The 18003-nt window shown below is 41.9% G+C and overlaps 1 protein-coding gene across 1 annotated transcript in view; it reads left to right on the forward strand.

Moving 5' to 3' along the window:
- Positions 1-18003, forward strand: part of LOC139748906 (death-associated protein kinase 1-like) — a 1274027-nt gene that overhangs the window by 1079749 nt on the left and 176275 nt on the right. The window contains exon 22 of the mRNA XM_071662270.1: positions 8651-8798. Coding sequence (XP_071518371.1) covers positions 8651-8798 — 148 coding nt within the window. The remainder of the gene's footprint in view (positions 1-8650; positions 8799-18003) is intronic.

The raw sequence follows: 18003 nt of genomic DNA on the forward strand, positions 1-18003 counted from the left end.
ACACACTCACTCAGCTGCTCCTAAAACACTTGTCTCTCATGATCTTTCTTCTCATGCCCAGGTGCATATGCACCAATAATCACCTATCTCTCTCCATCCACTTTCAGTTTTACCCTTATAAATTTTTTTTATTTTAATTTTATTATGATTTGTCACTGTCTTCCGCGTAAGTGAGGTAGCGCAAGGAAACGGATGAAAGAATGGCCCAACCCACCCCCATACACATGCATATACATACATGTCTATACACGCATATATACATACCTATACTCTTCAACGTATACATATATATACATACACATACATATCTTGTGGAGGCTAAGGTGAAGATTTGTATGGGTTTTCAGAAAAGAAGAGTGAATGTTGGGGTGAAGAGGGTGGTGAGAGTAAGTGAGCTTGGGAAGGAGACTTGTGTGAGGAAGTACCAGGAGAGACTGAGTACAGAATGGAAAAAGGTGAGAACAATGGAAGTAAGGGGAGTGGGGGAGGAATGGGATGTATTTAGGGAATCAGTGATGGATTGCGCAAAAGATGCTTGTGGCATGAGAAGAGTGGGAGGTGGGTTGATTAGAAAGGGTAGTGAGTGGTGGGATGAAGAAGTAAGATTATTAGTGAAAGAGGAGAGAGAGGCATTTGGACGATTTTTTGCAGGGAAAAAATGCAATTGAGTGGGAGATGTATAAAAGAAAGAGACAGGAGGTCAAGAGAAAGGTGCAAGAGGTGAAAAAGAAGGCAAATGAGAGTTGAGGTGAGAGAGTATCATTAAATTTTAGGGAGAATAAAAAGATGTTCTGGAAGGAGGTAAATAAAGTGCGTAAGACAAGGGAGCAAATGGGAACTTCAGTGAAGGGCGCAAATGGGGAGGTGATAACAAGTAGTGGTGATGTGAGAAGGAGATGGAGTGAGTATTTTGAAGGTTTGTTGAATGTGTTTGATGATAGAGTGGCAGATATAGGGTGTTTTGGTCGAGGTGGTGTGCAAAGTGAGAGGGTTAGGGAAAATGATTTGGTAAACAGAGAAGAGGTAGTAAAAGCTTTGCGGAAGATGAAAGCCGGCAAGGCAGCAGGTTTGGATGGTGTTACAGTGGAATTTATTAAAAAAGGGGGTGACTGTATTATTGACTGGTTGGTAAGGTTATTTAATGTATGTATGACTCATGGTGAGGTGCCTGAGGATTGGCGGAATGCGTGCATAGTGCCATTGTACAAAGGCAGAGGGGATAAGAGTGAGTGCTCAAATTTCAGAGGTATAAGTTTGTTGAGTATTCCTGGTAAATTATATGGGAGGGTATTGATTGAGAGGGTGAAGGCATGTACAGAGCATCAGATTGGGGAAGAGCAGTGTGGTTTCAGAAGTGGTAGAGGATGTGTGGATCAGGTGTTTGCTTTGAAGAATGTATGTGAGAAATACTTAGAAAAGCAAATGGATTTGTATGTAGCATTTATGGATCTGGAGAAGGCATATGATAGAGTTGATAGAGATGCTCTGTGGAAGGTATTAAGAATATATGGTGTGGGAGGCAAGTTGTTAGAAGCAGTGAAAAGTTTTTATCGAGGATGTAAGGCATGTGTACGTGTAGGAAGAGAGGAAAGTGATTGGTTCTCAGTGAATGTAGGTTTGCGGCAGGGATGTGTGATGTCTCCATGGTTGTTTAATTTGTTTATGGATGGGGTTGTTAGGGAGGTGAATGCAAGAGTTTTGAAAGAGGGGCAAGTATGAAGTCTGTTGTGGATGAGAGAGCTTGGGAAGTGAGTCAGTTATTGTTCGCTGATGATACAGCGCTGGTGGCTGATTCATGTGAGAAACTGTAGAAGCTGGTGACTGAGTTTGGTAAAGTGTGTGAAAGAAGAAAGTTAAGAGTAAATGTGAATAAGAGCTAGGTTATTAGGTACAGTAGGGTTGAGAGTCAAGTCAATTGGGAGGTAAGTTTGAATGGAGAAAAACTGGAGGAAGTAAAGTGTTTTAGATATCTGGGAGTGGATCTGGCAACGGATGGAACCATGGAAGCAGAAGTGGATCATAGGGAGGGGGCGAAAATCCTGGGAGCCTTGAAGAATGTGTGGAAGTCGAGAACATTATCTCGGAAAGCAAAAATGGGTATGTTTGAACGAATAGTGGTTCCAACAATGTTGTATGGTTGCGAGGCGTGGGCGATGGATAGAGTTGTGCGCAGGAGGGTGGATGTGCTGGAAATGAGATGTTTGAGGACAATGTGTGGTGTGAGGTGGTTTGATCGAGTAAGTAACGTAAGGGTGAGAGAGATGTGTGGAAATAAAAAGAGCGTGGTTGAGAGAGCAGAAGAGGGTGTTTTGAAATGGTTTGGGCACATGGAGAGAATGAGTGAGGAAAAATTGACCAAGAAGATATATGTGTCTGATGTGGAGGGAACGAGGAGAAGTGGGAGACCAAATTGGAGGTGGAAAGATGGAGTGAAAAATATTTTGTGTGATCGGGTCCTGAACATGCAGGAGGGTGAAAGGAGGGCAAGGAATAGAGTGAATTGGATCGATGTGGTATACCTGGGTTGACGTGCTGTCAGTGGATTGAATCAGGGCATGTGAAGCGACTGGGATAAACCATAGAAAGCTGTGCAGGTATGTATATTTGTGTTAGTGGACGTGTATGTGTATACATGTGTATGAGGGGTGGGTTGGGCCATTTCTTTCATCTGTTTCCTTGCGCTACCTCGCAAACGCGGGAGACCGACAAAGCAAAAAAAAAAAACAAAACATACATATGCATACATATACATAATTCATATTTTCTGCCTTTATTCATTCCATTTGCCACCCTGCCACATATGAAATGACACCCCCTTCCCCGTATGCACGTGAGGTAGAGCTATTAAAAGAGAACAAATGCCACATTCGTTCACACTGTGTCTCTAGCTGTCATGTGTAATGCACCAAAACCACAGCTCCCTGTCCACATCCAGGCCCCAGAAAACTTTCCATGGTTTACCCCAGACGCTTCACATGCCCTTGTTCAATCCCTTGACAGCACGTCAACCCTGGTATACCACATTTTTCCAATTCACTCTATTCCTTGCACACCTTTCATCCTCCTGCATGTTCAGGCCCTAATTGCTCAAAATGTTTTTCACTCCATCCTTCCACCTCCAATTTTGTCTCCCACTTCTCCTTATTTCCTCCACCTCTGACACATATATCCTCTTTGTCAATCTTTCCTCACTCATTCCCTTCATGTGACCAAATCATTTCAATACACCCTCTTCTGCTCTCCTATCCATGCTCTTTTTATTACCAAACATGTCTCTTACCCTTTCATTACTTACTCGATCAAACCATGTCACACCACATATTGTCTTCAGACATCTTATTTTCAACACATCCACCCTCCTCTGCACAACCTTTTGTATAGCCCAAGCCTTGCAACTATATAACATTGTTGGAACCGCTATTACTTCAAACATATTCATTTTTGCTTTCCGCGATAATGTTTTGCCTTCCACACATTCTTCAATGCTCCCATAATCTTCGCCCCCTCCCCCACCCTGTAACTCACTTCTGTTTCCATGGTTCCATCTTCTACCAAATCCACTCCCAGATATCTAAAACACTTCACTTCCTCCAGTTTTTCTCCATTTAAACTTACCTCCCAGTTGACTTGTCCCTCAACCACTTCCTCCAGTTTTTCTCCATTTAAACTTACCTCCCAGTTGACTTGTCCCTCAACCCTACTATACCTAATAACCTTGCTTTTATTCACATTTTCTCTCAGCTTTCTTCTTTCATACACTTTACCAAAGTAAGTCACCAGCTTTTGCAATTTCTCACTTGAATCAGCCACCAGTGCTGTATCGTCATTGAACAACAACTGACTCACTTCCCAACCTCTCTCATCCACAACAGACTGCATACTTGCCCCTCTCTTCATAACTCTTGCATTCACCTCCCTAACCACCCCATCCATAAACAAATTAAACAACCATGAACCCATCATGTACCCCTGCCACAAACCGACATTCATTGGGAACCAATCACTTTCCTCTCTTCCTACTCATACACATGCCATACATCCTCGATAAAAACTTTTCACTGCTTCTAGCAACTTGCGTCTCACACCATATACTCTTAATATCTTCCACAGACCATCTCTATCATTTCTATCGTATGCCTTCTGCTGGTACGTAAATGCTACATACAAGTCCATTTGTTTTTCTAAGTATTTCTCACATACATTCTTCACAGAAAATACCTGACCCACACATCCTCTACCGCTCTTGAAACCACACTACTCTTCCCCAGTCTGATGCTCTGTACATGCCTTCGCCCTCTCAATCAATACCCTCCTATATTATTTCCCAGGAATACTCAAAAAACTTATACCTCTGTAATTTGAACACACACCTTTACCCCCTTTGTGTTTGTACAATGGCATTATGCATGCATTCCAGCCAATCTTCAGGCACTTCACCATGAGCCATACAAACATGGAATATCCTTAACAACTAGTCAACAACACAGTCACCCACTTTTTTAAGAAATTCTACTGCAATGCCATCAACCCGCCACCGTACTGGCTTTCATCTTCTGCAAAGCTTTCACTACCTCTTCTCTGTTTACCAAACCATTTTCCCTGACCCTCTCACTTCGCACACCACCTCGACCAAAGCACCCTATATCTGCCACTCTATCGTCTAATACATTCAATAAACCTTCAAAACACTCACTCCATCTCCTTCTCACATCACCACATCTTGTTATTACCTCCCTATTATCCCCCTTTACCAATGTTCCCATTTGTTCTCTTCTCTTATGCATTTTATATACCTACTTCCTAAATATCTCTTTACTCTCCCTAAAATTTAATGATACTCTTTCACCTCAACTCTCATTTGCCCTCTTTTTCACCTCTTGCACCTTTCTCTTGACCTCCTTCCTCTTTCTTTTGTACATCTCCCAGTTATTTGCAGTATTTCCCTGCAAAACTTGTCCAAATGCCTCTCTCTTCTCTTTCACTAATAATCTCACATCTTCATCCCACCACTCATTACCCTTTCTTATCTGCCCACCTCCCACGTGTATCATGCTACAAGCATCTTTTGCGCAAGCCATCACTGCTTCCCTAAATACATTCCATTCCTCCCCCACTCCCCCTGTGTCTTTTGCTCTCATCTTTTTCCATTCAGCACGCAGTCTCTCCTGGTACTTCCTCACACATCTCCTTCCTAAGGTCACTTACTCTCACCACTCTCTTCACCCCAACATTCTCTCTTCTTTTCTGAAAACCTCTTCAAATCTTCACCTTCGTCTCCACAAGATAATGATCAGACATCACTCCAGTTGCACCTCTCAGCACATTAACATCCAAAAGTCTCTCTCTCACGTGCCAATCATTTAACACGTAATTCAATAACACTCTCTGGCCATCTCTTACTTACATACGTATTATTATTTATATCTCTCTTTTTGAGACAGGTATTCCCAGTCACCAGTCCTTTTTCAGCACACAAATCTACAAGCTCTTCATCATTTCCATTTACAACACTTAACACCCCATGTACACCAATTATTCCCTCAACTGCCACATTACTCACATTTGCATTCAAATTACACATCACTATAACCCGGTCTCGTACATCAAAACGGCTAACACACTCACTCATATGCTCCCTAAACACTTGCCTCGTGATCTTTTTTCTCATGCCCAGGTGCATCTCTCGCCATCCACTTTCAGTTTTACCCATATCAATCTGGAGTTTACTTTCTTATACTCTATCACATACTCCCACAACTCCTGTTTTAGGAGTAGTGCTACTCCTTCCTTTCCTCTTGCCCTCTCACCAACCCCTGACTACTCCCAAAGCATTCCCAAACCATTCTTCCCCTTTACTCCTGAGATTCGTTTTACTCGGAGCCAAAACATCCAGGTTCCTTTTCTCAAATCTCTCCTTTTTTCTCATCTTGGTTACATCCACACACATTTAGACACCCCAGTTTGAGCCTTCGAGGAGGATGAGCACTCCCCGCATGACTCCTCCTTCTGTTTGTCCTGAAAGAAAGTTAAAATACAAGGAGGGGAGGATTTCTAGCCCCTCTCTCCCATTCCCTTTAGTTGCCTTCTACGACACGTGGGGAATGCGTGGGAAGTATTCTTTCTCCCCTATGTCCATGCAATCACACATATATACATATACATATTAACATATAGATAGACATATATATATACATACATACACATACATATACATATATACACATGTATATAATCAAACTTGCTTGCCATCATCCATCCCTGGTGCTACCCCCTGCTTCAGCAAGGTAGCACCAGGAAAACAGACAAAAAGGCGACATTTGCTCACACTTAATCTCTAGCTGTCATGTGTAATGCACCAAGACCACAGCTATCTATCCACATCCAGGCCCCACAGGCCTTTCCATTGTTTACTCCAGACATTTCACATGCCCATTGACAGCATATCGACCCCGGTATATCACATTGTTCCAATTCATTCTATTCCTTGCATGCCTCTCACCCTTCTATATGTTTAGGCCCTGATTCCTCAAAATCTTTTTCAGTCAATTTTTCCACCCCCAATTTGGTCTCCCACCCCACCTCTGACACATATATCCTTTCTGTCAATCTTTCCCCGCATATTCTCTGCATATGTCCAAACCATTTCAACATACCTTCTTCTGCTCTCTCAACCACGCTCTTTTTTTTTTTCACACATCTCTCTTACCCTTTCGTCACTTATTCAGCCAAACCACTTCATGCAACATATTGTCCCCAAGTATTTAATTTCTAACATATCCACCCTCTTCCGTACAACCCTATCTTTGGCCCATGCCTTTCAACCATATGATATTGTTGGAACTACTATTCCTTCCAACATACCCATTTTTGCTTTCCGAGATAACATTCTTTACCTCCATACATTCTTCATCTCTCCCAGAACCTTCGCCGTCTCCCCTACCTTGTGACTCACTTCTGCTTCCATGGTTCCATCCACCGCTAAGTCCACTCTCAGATATCTAAAACATTTTCCATCCTCCAATTTTTCTCAGTTCAAACTTACATCCCAGTAAACTTGTCCCTCAACCCTAGTGACCGTAATAACCTTGCTCTTATTCACATTTGCTCTCAACTTCCTCCTTTCACACACTTTTCCAAACTCAGTCACCAACTTATGCAGTTTCTCACACAGATCAACCACCAGAACTGGATCACTGGCAAACAGCAGCTGACTCACTTCCCAGGCCCTTTCATCCCCAACAGAGTGTATGCTCTCCCATCTCTCCAAAACTCTTGTATTTGCCTCCCTGACCACCTCATCCATAAACAGATTAAACAACCAAGTTGGCATCACACACCCCTGCCACAAAGCAACCTTCACTCTCCTCTCTTCCTACTCGTACAAATGCCTTACTTCCTTGGTAAAAACTTTTTTTTGTTTCTAACAGCTTAACTCCCACAACATACTTATATATGCATGTATGAATGTATACTCTAGCTTGAGCCTTTAGGAAGGTACTGGGTTGCACTAGGACTCTTTTTTAGAAATTGGTCCTAGGATAATTATATTGATAATGAAAATAATACCTAATGTTTAGAAGATGGCTTTGATTAGGACATTCAGTTGCTCATTCAGTATCACGTAAATAGAAAAAAGTTTGTTAGAAAGTTAGATCATGGTAAATATTCTATAAATTTGATAATTCAAAAAGAATCAGGAATTTTTTTTCCACAACAGCCTTAATTTTGAAATTGATTGTTTAATATTTTTGGGTTTCTCCTTAATTTACTGATTGAAATACATTATTTGTAGAGATATCTTTAGCTGTTGGAGTAATATGTTGTTCGGTTAGAAAAGTTGGAGATGGTTATAGATATTTCATATTTTTGATAATTTTAAAACTTCATGAGTTTTCCATATACCAGAAATTATTTTTCTTTGAGAATCTTATGCTAAAGATTCATTGATTTGTTTAAAATTCTTGGGTATATCCTTTATGTACTGATATATCTATCTATTTATATCTCTGATGCCCACTCTCTGTGGAGTCTCCCATCAAGGGGATGGCCATAGGAAAAGTCTCCATGTATCCTTTCCCTCACGTACCTCCCTTGTATACACTATTACATTCTTTCACCATTTTTCTCCCTTCAGTACTCTTCCACTCTATTTCTACCTTGTTACAACTAGTCTTCCTCTCACATCAACCCCTTTGATTGTATAATCATACTCTCTTCTTGTAAACACCCAGTCGTGCATTCACTCATGCTCAAACCACCTCAAAGTATTATGTTTCACCCACTCTACCACTCCACAATTCATTCCCTTTGCATTCCCTACCATACCACATTTCTCAAGCACCCTTTCATTTCTTTTTTCATTCAAACTAGTTATGTCACATGTTCCTCTCAAATAGCTCATTTCCACAACCTGTATTCTTGACCTCTGTGACTCATTCCATGTCCGTGTTCCAGCTGCATAGATCTGGAGTGGGAGGACCATGCTGTCCCTTTATCCTTTCTTTAATTTCATACTTACATTTCTACCCTTCATTATTCTGTTAGGGGATTCAATGATTCTTTTTTTCTGTACTGCTCTCTCTGTCTCTCCTTCCATATCATGAAACTTATATACTGATTACGAATATTACTTTTTTCTAAATATCTGTAGGTCGTACAGCAACTACAATTGATGGGTGAAGTAGTGTATTTAAAGGCAGAGGCACAGGACCTTGTCGTGTTAGATCCAGCTTGGCTGACCCATCAGCAGCTGGGCCATCTCCTCTCAACACAGTATGCTGCACAAGCACGGGTAACTGGTAAGTGGAACTAAGTAGTGTAAATACCAGGTATAGAGTTTTTTGAGCTTTCTGGGACCCAGTATGGCTGGACTACTAGCAGCTACTACTACTACTGCTACCACTACTATCCTCCTCACTTCCATAGAATATGCAGCACAGGTGCAGGTAACTGGTAAATGGAAGTTACTTGTGTGGTTTCCGTACATTGCATGATTGTTATGGCTGTATTTTGTTCAGATATTGTAGTGGTAAATCATGGAACTGATATCCGTAGAGTAGGTTTGGTGTTTAAGCATCCTGAAATAACAAAAGCTCTTTTATGTCGACATGTGCAGTTAGATACCTGTTAGTCAGAGAATAGATGATCTTATAATGTCAACATCATATGTGGCTACTTTGAATTTTATTTGAAACTATCAATCTGGCTGGTTTTGTTATAAATGATTTTAGACAGCATCTTCTTTACAAAGTATTGCCAAGATGACTTGTGTGCAAAAGTGAAATCAGAATCATCTTACACCCTTCATGTCAAGTTTGTTAGGCTTGTTTTCTTTTTTAACAAAGCTAAGCTTCCAAGCTGGACTAAAAATCGTATCTTTCACTATACACTTATCCTCACATCTTAACCTTTTTCTTCAAGGCTAGCTTTTATGACTACATGTTTCTGTGATTAGGGCCTTTGATTTGAGGAGGAGTTAAAGAAATGTGAATAGGTTAGATACAAAGTTTAGTTGATTTTTTTTTTCTTTAGTTATTTACAACCTGTCATACCTGGGTATTGCTTTTTAGATAACTGTGTTAAGAATTCGGGGAAGGGTGGTTCATTTGAAACCAAATTCCAGTACATCTTGAATTTTTCCAAGGGATATTATTTAATGAAATATTAACAAGCAAGGTTATTAGGTACAGTAGGGTTGAGGGACAAGTCAATTGGGAGGTAAGTTTGAATGGAGAAAAACTGGAGGAAGTGAAGTGTTTTAGATATCTGGGAGTGGATGTGGCAGCGGATGGAACCATGGAAGCGGAAGTGAATCATAGGGTGGGGGAGGGGGCGAAAGTTCTGGGAGCATTGAAGTATGTGTGGAAGTCGAGAACATTATCTTGGAAAGCAAAAATAGGTATGTTTGAGGGAATAGTGGTTCCAACAATGTTATTTGGTTGCGAGGCGTGGGCTATAGATAGAGTTGTGTGGATGTGCTGGAAATGAGATGTTTGAGGACAATCTGTGGTGTGAAGTGGTTTGATCAAGTAAGTAATAATAGGGTAAGAGAGACGTGTGGTAATAAAAAGAATGTGGTTGAGAGAGCAGAAGAGGGTGTTTTGAAATGGTTTGGTCACATGGAGAGAATGAGTGAGGAGAGATTGACAAAGAGGATATATGTGTCAGATTTGGAGGGAACGAGGAGAAGTGGGAGACCAAATTGGAGGTGGAAAGATGAAGTGAATAAGATTTTGAGTGATCGGGGCCTGAACATGCAGGAGGGTGAAAGGTGTGCAAGGAATAGAGTGAATTGGAATGATGTGGTATATTGGGGTCAACGTGCTGTCAATGGATTGAACCAGGGCATGTAGAGCATCTGGGGTAAACAATGGAAAGTTCTGTGGGGCCTGGATGTGGAAAGGGAGCTGTGGTTTCAGTGCATTATTACATGGCAGCTAGAGACTGAGTGTGAACGAATGTGGCCTTTGTTTTCTTTTCCTAGCGCTGCCTCGCACACATGAGGGGAGGGGGTTTTTATATCGTGTGGCGGGGTGGCGATAGGAATGAATAAATGCAGACAGTATGAATTATGTATATGTGTATTTATGTATATGTCTGTGTGTGTATATATATGTATATGGTGAGATGTATAGGTATGTATATTTGCATGTGTGGACATGTATGTATATACATGTGTATGTGGGTGGGTCAGGCCATTCTTTCGTCTGTTTCCTTACGCTACCTCACTAACGCGAGAGACAGCAACAAAGCAAATTAAATAGATAAATAAAATAATTAACGTGTAATAGACACCTACATTAATCCTTTGAGCTAGAAGTATTCAGGGAGTAGCAACACCTGCACTAATTCAGAAGGAAATTACTTTAGGGTCACCTGGAGTCACCTGAATCACCCCCTGGTTGGAAATAGGGATTACATGAGGTGCAAGTTACTTTCCCTTCACCATGATGCTCAATCATTTTCAGCTTTTCACCAATGCTAGGATGTTTCCAGGACATCTCAGCTTATTCAGTGCTGGTAACACACATATTTGCTATGACTTGATAAAAGAAAACAGGACTTTGTACTGTAAAAGTCACTGCAGTTGTATGAGAACATGAGTGCTGTGTTTGTTTTTGTGTTGACCAAATAGCCAAATATCTCAGATTGGCAGGCAGCAACCATGTCATGTTTCATCATGAAATATCTACAAAAGGTAATATTGCACCATCAAGTTATTGCATATCAGTATAAAACTATAATTATTTGTGCAGAGAGAACATTGTATTGTATGTTAATGAAATAAAGAAAAAATGCAGAGGTGCTGAACAACAGGCTGTCAAATGTTCTATTGATGCCAAGTGTTCCAGACTGAAGTTGGGAATTATGGACTATTCACTCACATCCCAAACTCAGTCTGGTTGGTCCTTAAGTTACTAGAATGAATTTACAATGTGATAAACTTTCATGGAAATGTCCATAATATCCCCAACTTAGTCTGATGGGGTCTGAAAGGTCTGTTAGATATTGAATATAGATACAATGAAGGATGGTAGAATGGTAGTTTGCTGTAAACCTTTCTAGAACTACCCCAGGAAAATTATTTAGTTGCTCTTGGCAAATGGTGTGGGTGGTAAGCTGTTGGAAGCAGTGAAAAGTTTTCGTTAAGGGTGCAAGGCGTGTGTATGAGTAGGAAGAGAGGAGAGTGAATGGTTCCCAGTGAAGGTCAGTCTGCAGTCTGGGGTGGTGAGGGGGTAACCACAAGAGTCTTGGAGACAGGGGCAAGTATGCAGTCTGTAGGAGATGAAAGGGCCTGAGAAATGAGTCAGTTGTTGTCCTTAGATGATGCAGCGTTGGTGGCTGATTTGAGTGAGAAACTCCAGGATTTGGTGACTGTGTTTGGAAGAGTGTGAAAGAAGAAAGTTGAGAGTGAATGTGAATAAAAGCAAGGTTATTAGGTTTAGTAGGGTTGAGGGACAAGTTACTTGGTATGTAAATTTGAATGGAAAAAATTGGAGAAGTGAAGGTCTTTAGATATCTGGGAGTGGACTTCACAGTGAAAGGAACCATGGAAACGGAAGTGTCATAGGATTGGGGAATGGGCTAAGGGTCTGGGAGTGATGAAGAATGTGAGGTAAGAGAGAACATTATCTCAAAGGGCAAAAATGGGCATGTTTCAAGAAATAGTAGCTCCACCAATATTATATTTATTTTATTTATTTTGCTTTGTCGCTGTCTCCCATGTTAGCGAGGTAGCACAAGGAAACAGAAGAAAGAATGGCCCAACCCACCCATATACACATGTATGTACATACACGTCCACACACGCAAATATACATACCTATACATCTCAACGTGTACATATGTATACACACACAGATATATACATATACACACATGTACATCATTCATACTCTCTGCCTTTATTCATTCCCATCACCACCCTGCCACACATGAAATAACAACCCCCTCCCCCCTCATGTGTGCGGGGTAGCTCTAGGAAAAGGCAACAAAGGCCACATTCGTTCACACTCAGTCTCTAGCCGTCATGTAATAATACACCAAAACCACAGCTCCCTTTCCACATCCAGGCCCTACAGAGCTTTCCATGGTTTACCCCAGATGCTTCACATGCCCTGGTTCAATCCATTGACAGCATGTCGACCCCGGTATACCACATCATTCCAATTTACTCTATTCCTTGCACACCTTTTACCCTCCTGCATGTTCAGGTCCCAATCACTCAAAATCTTTTTCACTCCATCTTTCCACCTCCAATTTGGTCTCCCACTTCTCCTCGTTCCCTCCACCTCAGACACATATATCCTCTTGGTCAATCTTTCCTCACTCATTCTCTCCATTTGACCAAACCATTTCAAAACACCCTCTTCCGCTGTCTCAATCACACTCTTTTTATTACCACATATCTTGCTTACCCTTTCATTACTTACTCAATCAAACCACCTCACACCACATATTGTCCTCAGACATCTCATTTCCAGTACACCCACCCTCCTCCACACAACTCTATCCATAGCCCATGCCTTGCAACCATATAACATTTTTGGAACCACTATTCCTTCAAACATACCCATTTTTGCTTTCCAAGATAATGTTCTCGACTTCCACACATTCTTCAACGCTCCCAGAACATTCGCCCCCTCCCCCATCCTATGATTCACCTCTGCTTCCATGGTTCCATCTGCTGCCAAATCCACTCCCATATATCTAAAAAACCTCACTTCCTCCAGTTCTTCTCTATTCAAACTTACCTCTCAATTGACTTGTCCCTCAACCCTACGGTACCTAATAACCTTGCTCTTATTCACATTTACTCTAAGCTTTCTTCTTGCACACACTTTGCCAAATGCAGTCACCAGCTTCTGCAGTTTCTCACAAGAATCAGCCACCAGCGCTGTATCATCAGCGAACATCAAATGACTCGCTTCCCAAGCTCTCTCATCCACAACAGACTGCATACTTGCCCCTCTTTCCAAAACTCGTGCATTCACCTCCCTAATAACCCATCTATAAATAGATTAAATAACCATGGAGACATCACAAACCCCTGCCGCAAACCTACATTCACCGAGAACCAATCACTTTCCTCTATTCCTACACGTACACATGCCTTACATCCTCGACAAAGACGTTTTACTGCTTCTAACAACTTGCCTCCCACACCATGTATTCTTAATACCTTCCACAGAGCATCTCTGTCAACTCTATCATATGCCTTCTCCAGATCCATAAATGCTACATACAAATCCATTTGCTTTTCTAAGTATTTCTCTCATACATACTTCAAAGCAAGCACCTGAGCCACACATCCTGTACCACTTCTGAAACCACACTGCTCTTCCCCAATCTGATGTTCTGTACATGCCTTCACCCTCTCAATCAATACCCTCCCATATAATTTCCCAGGAATACTCAACAAACTTATACCTCCTTAATTTGAGCACTCACTCTTATCACCTTTGCCTTTGTACAATGGCACTATGCAAGCATTCTGCCAATCCTTTTTTATATATTTTGCTTTGTCGCTGTCTCCCGCCTTAGCGAGGTAGCGTAAGGAAACAGACGAAAGAATGGCCCAACCCACCCACATACACATGTATCCACATACACGTCCACACATGCAAATATACATACCTATACATCTCAATTTATACATATATATACACATGTACGTAATTCATACTGTCTGTTTTTATTTATTCCCATCGCCACCTCGCCACACATGGAATAACAACCCCCTCCCCCCTCATGTGTATGAGGTAGCGCTGGGAAAAGACAACAAAGGCCCCATTCGTTCACACTCAGTCTCTAGCTGTTATGCAATAATGCACCGAAACCACAGCTCCCCTTCCACATCCAGGCCCCACAGAACTTTCCATGGTTTGCCCCAGACGCTTCACATGCCCTGGTTCAATCCATTGACAGCACGTCGACCCCGGTATACCACATCGTTCCAATTCACTCTATTCCTTGCACGCCTTTCACCCTCCTGCATTTTCAGGCCCTGATCACTCAAAATATTTTTCACTTCTTCTTTCCACCTCCAATTTGGTCTCCCACTTCTCCTCGTTCCCTCCACCTCTGACACATATATCCTCTTGGTTAATCTCTCCTCACTCATTCTCTCCATGTGAACAAATTATTTCAAAACACCCTCCTCTGCTCTCTCAACCACACTCTTTTAATTCCACACATCTCTCTTACCCTCACATGACTTACTCGATCAAACCACCTCACACCACGTATTGTCCTCAGACATCTCATTTCCAGCACATCCACCCTCCTGCGCACAACTCTATCCATAGCCCACGCCTCGCAACCATACAACATTGTTGGAACCACTATTCCTTCAAACATACCCATTTTTGCTTTCCAAGATAATGTTCTCAACTTCCAAACATTCTTCAAGGCTCCCAGAATTTTCGCCCCCTCCCCCACCCTATGATTCACTTCCGCTTTCATGGTTCCATCTGATGCCAGATCCACTCCCAGATATCTAAAACACTTTAATTCCTCCAGTTTTTCTCCATTCAAACTTACCTCCCAGTTGACTTGACCCTCAACCCTACTGTACCTAATAATCTTGGTCTTATTCACATTTACTCTTAGCTTTCTTCTTTCACACACTTTACTAAACTCAGTCACCAGCTTCTGCAGTCGCTCACATGAGTCAGCCACCAGCGCTGTATCATCAGCGAACAACAACTGTCTCACTTCCCTGAATCATACGTACATTAGATAACCTTACCAACCAGTCAACAATAGAGTCACCCCCTTTTTTTAGTAAAATCCACTGTAATACCATCCAAACCCTTCCTTGCCGGCTTTCATCTTTTGGAAAGCTTTTACTACCTCTTCCCTGTTTACCAAATCATTTTCCCTAACCCTCTCACTTTGCACACCACCTCGACCAAAACACCCTATATCTGCCACTCTATCATCAAACACATTCAACAAACCTTCAAAATACTCACTCCATCTCCTTCTCACATCACCACTACTTGTTATCACCTCCCCATTAGCCCCTTCACTGAAGTTCCCATTTGCTCCCTTGTCTTACGCACTTTATTTACCTCCTTCCAAAACATCTTTTTATTCTCCCTAAAATTTAATGATACTCTCTCACCTCAACTCTTATTTGCCCTCTTTTTCACCACTTGCACCTTTCTCTTGACCTCTTGCCTCTTTCTTTTATACATCTCCCACTCAATTGCATTTTTTCCCTGCAAAAATCGTCCAAATACCTCCCTCTTCTCTTTCACTAATAATCTCACTTCTTTTTCCCTCCACTCACTACCCTTTCTAATCAACCCACCTCCCACGCTTCTCATGCCACAAGTATCTTTTGCGCAAGCCATCACTGCTTCCCTAAATACATCCCATTCCTCCCCCACTCCCCTTACCTCCTTTGTTCTCACCTTTTTCCATTCTGTACTCAGTCTCTCCTGGTACTTCCTCACACAAGTCTCCTTCCCAAGCTCACTTACTCTCACCACTCTCTTCACCCCAACATTCTCTCTTCTTTTCTGAAAACCTCTACAAATCTTCACCTTCGCCTCCACAAGATAATGATCAGACATCCCTCCAGTTGCACCTCTCAGCACATCAACATCCAAAAGTCTCTCTTTCGCACGCCTATCAATTAACACATAATCCAATAACGCTTTCAGGCCATCTCTCCTACTTACATACGTATACTTATGTATATCGCTCTTTTTAAACCAGGTATTCCCAATCACCAGTCCTTTTTCAGCACATAAATCTACAAGCTCTTCACCATTTCCATTTACAACACTGAACACCCCATGTATACCAATTATTCCCTCAACTGCCACATTACTCACCTTTGCATTCAAATCACCCATCACTATAACACGGTCTCATGCATCAAAACCACTAACACACTCATTCAGCTGCTCCCAAACTCTCATGATCTTTCTTCTCATGCCCAGGTGCATATGCATCAGTAATCACCCATCTCTCTCCATCAACTTTCAGTTTCACCCTTATCAATCTAGAATTTACTTTCTTGCACTCTATCGCATACTCCCACCACTCCTGTTTCAGGAGTAGTGCTACTCCTTCCCTTGCTCTTGTCCTCTCACTAACGCCTGACTTTACTCCCAAGACATTCCCAAACCACTCTTCCCCTTTACCCTTGAGCTTCGTTTCACTCAGAGCCAAAACATCCAGGTTCCTTTCCTCAAACATACTGCCTATCTCTCCTTTTTTCTCATCTTGGTTACATCCACACACATTTAGACACCCCAATCTGAGCCTTCGAGGAGGATGAACACTCCCCGCCTGACTCCTTCTTCTGTTTCCCCTTTTGGAAAGTTGAAATACAAGGAGGGGAGGGTCTCTAGCCCCCTGCTACCGTCCCCTTTAGTCGCCTTCTACGACACGTATACTTATGTATATCTCTCTTTTTAAACCAGGTATTCCCAATCACCAGTCCTTTTTCAGCACATAAATCTACAAGCTCCTCACTATTTCCACTTACAACACTGAACACCCCATGTACACCAATTATTCCCTCAACTGCCACATTACTCACCTTTGCACCCAAATCACTCAACACTATAACCTGGTTTCGTGCATCAAAACCACTAACACACTCATTCAGCTGCTCCCAAAACACTTGCCTCTCATGATCTTTCTTCTCATGCCCAGGTGCATATGCACCAGTAATCACCCATCTCTCTCCATCCACTTTCACTTCTACCCATATAAATCTAGAGTTTACTTTCTTACACTCTATCACATACTCCCACCACTCCTGATTCAGGAGTAGTGCTACTCCTTCCCATGCTCTTGTCCTCTCACTAACCCCAAGACATTCCCAAACCACTCTTCCCCTTTACCCTTGAGCTTCATTTCACTCAGAGCCAAAACATCCAGGTCCCTTTCCTCAAACATACTACCTTTATCTCCTTTTTTCTCATCTTGGTTACATCCACACACATTTAGACACCCCTATCTGAGCCTTCGAGGAGGATGAGCACTCCCCGCGTGACTCCTTCTTCTGTTTCCCCTTTTAGAAAGTTAAAAATTCAAGGAGGGGAGGGTTTCTGGCTCCCCACTCCTATCCCCTTTAGTCGCCTTCTACGACACGTGAGGAATGCATGGGAAGTATTCTTTCTATTACGGTATTACATAGCTGTTACAATATTACATAGTTGTGAGACAGGTTATAGATAGGGTTGCGTTTTTTTTAACGCTTCAGTCACGGACAAAAGTCCACATCAAAGCTGAGCTTCATTTGAAATATAGAGAGAATATTGAGTGGAAAAACAAAAGACATAGGGAAAGTATTTACGAATTTTGGGGAAGCGAAAAACCTGTCTTTTGAAATGAGTCAGGTCGTAGTTATTGGGAAAGACATGAGAGGATAGAGAGTTCCAAAGCTTCGACTTGTGGGGAAAGAAGCAGTTATCAAGAAGGCTCACTCTTGAGTTACTGATGGCCACACAGTAATCATGTGATGCAGCACATGGTCTA

The sequence above is a fragment of the Panulirus ornatus genome, chromosome 6 (assembly GCF_036320965.1).
Source record: "Panulirus ornatus isolate Po-2019 chromosome 6, ASM3632096v1, whole genome shotgun sequence".
Classification (NCBI taxonomy): domain Eukaryota; kingdom Metazoa; phylum Arthropoda; class Malacostraca; order Decapoda; family Palinuridae; genus Panulirus; species Panulirus ornatus.